Source organism: Plectropomus leopardus, unplaced genomic scaffold (assembly GCF_008729295.1).
Source record: "Plectropomus leopardus isolate mb unplaced genomic scaffold, YSFRI_Pleo_2.0 unplaced_scaffold86761, whole genome shotgun sequence".
Taxonomy (NCBI): domain Eukaryota; kingdom Metazoa; phylum Chordata; class Actinopteri; order Perciformes; family Serranidae; genus Plectropomus; species Plectropomus leopardus.
Window position 1 is genome coordinate 1 of NW_024695640.1, and position 987 is coordinate 987.

Consider the following 987-nt stretch of genomic DNA (forward strand, 5'->3'; position numbering starts at 1 on the left):
TGTGCTGATTTCGTATATTGTCTCGAACAGCTGTATGTTTTGAAAAACTCAATAAAGAGAATTAACAGAACAGAAACACTATTTGATTTCTGGATTTTCGTCACATTTTCTCCCTCCCCCTCCTCGTCCAGCCCGGCTCACCTTGTTCCCGCTGACCTTCTTGAAGGCTCTGTAAATGCTGAGCAGCGTCATGTGGTCTCCCTCGCTGGAGGAGAACTTCTTGCGTGCGGCGAGCACCTCTTCCCGCCGGGCGGGAGGGTTATAGAGCACCGTGTCCACTGAGAGCAGAGACACGATGCTCAGGATCTCCTCGGAGCACGAGTAGTCGGGGGACAGCAGGATGGTCTGCGAGACGGAGCAAACAAACACCGGGGAAATGTTACACCACATTGAGTGTGCGTGCGACCCGCGTGCGACCCGCGTTGGGCTGAGGGTCACGGCTGTCACTTTCAGTCAGGCCCGGCAGCACACACATAATGCCGCGCAGCTCCGTGCACTGTTTACCTTTGCATATCGAGGCTCCAGAGGGAAACTCGCCATCTTCTTCCCCAGAGCGGTGAGGAGAACCTGCCCCTCCTTCCTCTCCACGGCGCCCAGCAGCTCCAGGTGCTCCACAGCGGAGCGGACGGCCTCTGAGGGAAACAACGAGCGGTTACTACGACCCGACACACAAGTTTTCACGACTTTTAAGGACCCAGAATACTGTCTTTTCTTGGTGCATTTGCCCCACGTTTTACGTTTTTATTTTAACATATAAGATTCAAACAGTGTCCCACATGATGTGTTTAAGGACGGTTGGAAATTTCAAAATCCAAAGGTAATTTCTGTTTTTAGAGTTTCTGTTGTGATAAATGGTGCCATTTTGGCAAAACCCTTTCTTCAATTTTTTTATTTTTAAAAGACCAAAAAAACAAAAGCAGAAAATTGTAAGTTTTCATTTAAAAAAAAAAAGCATTTCAAACTCATGTTTTTTTTAACAAATTTCAA

The 987-nt window shown here is 47.8% G+C and overlaps 1 protein-coding gene across 1 annotated transcript; it reads right to left on the bottom strand.

Moving 5' to 3' along the window:
- Positions 1–78: 78 nt before the first annotated feature.
- LOC121940429 (ATP-dependent RNA helicase DHX33-like) lies at positions 79–632 on the bottom strand (the record flags this gene model as incomplete). Its single annotated transcript, XM_042483206.1, has 2 exons — positions 79–345; positions 505–632. Coding segments are annotated over 2 exons (395 nt in total), but the record flags the coding sequence as incomplete, so codon positions are not given.
- Between the last annotated feature and the right edge of the window lie 355 nt (positions 633–987).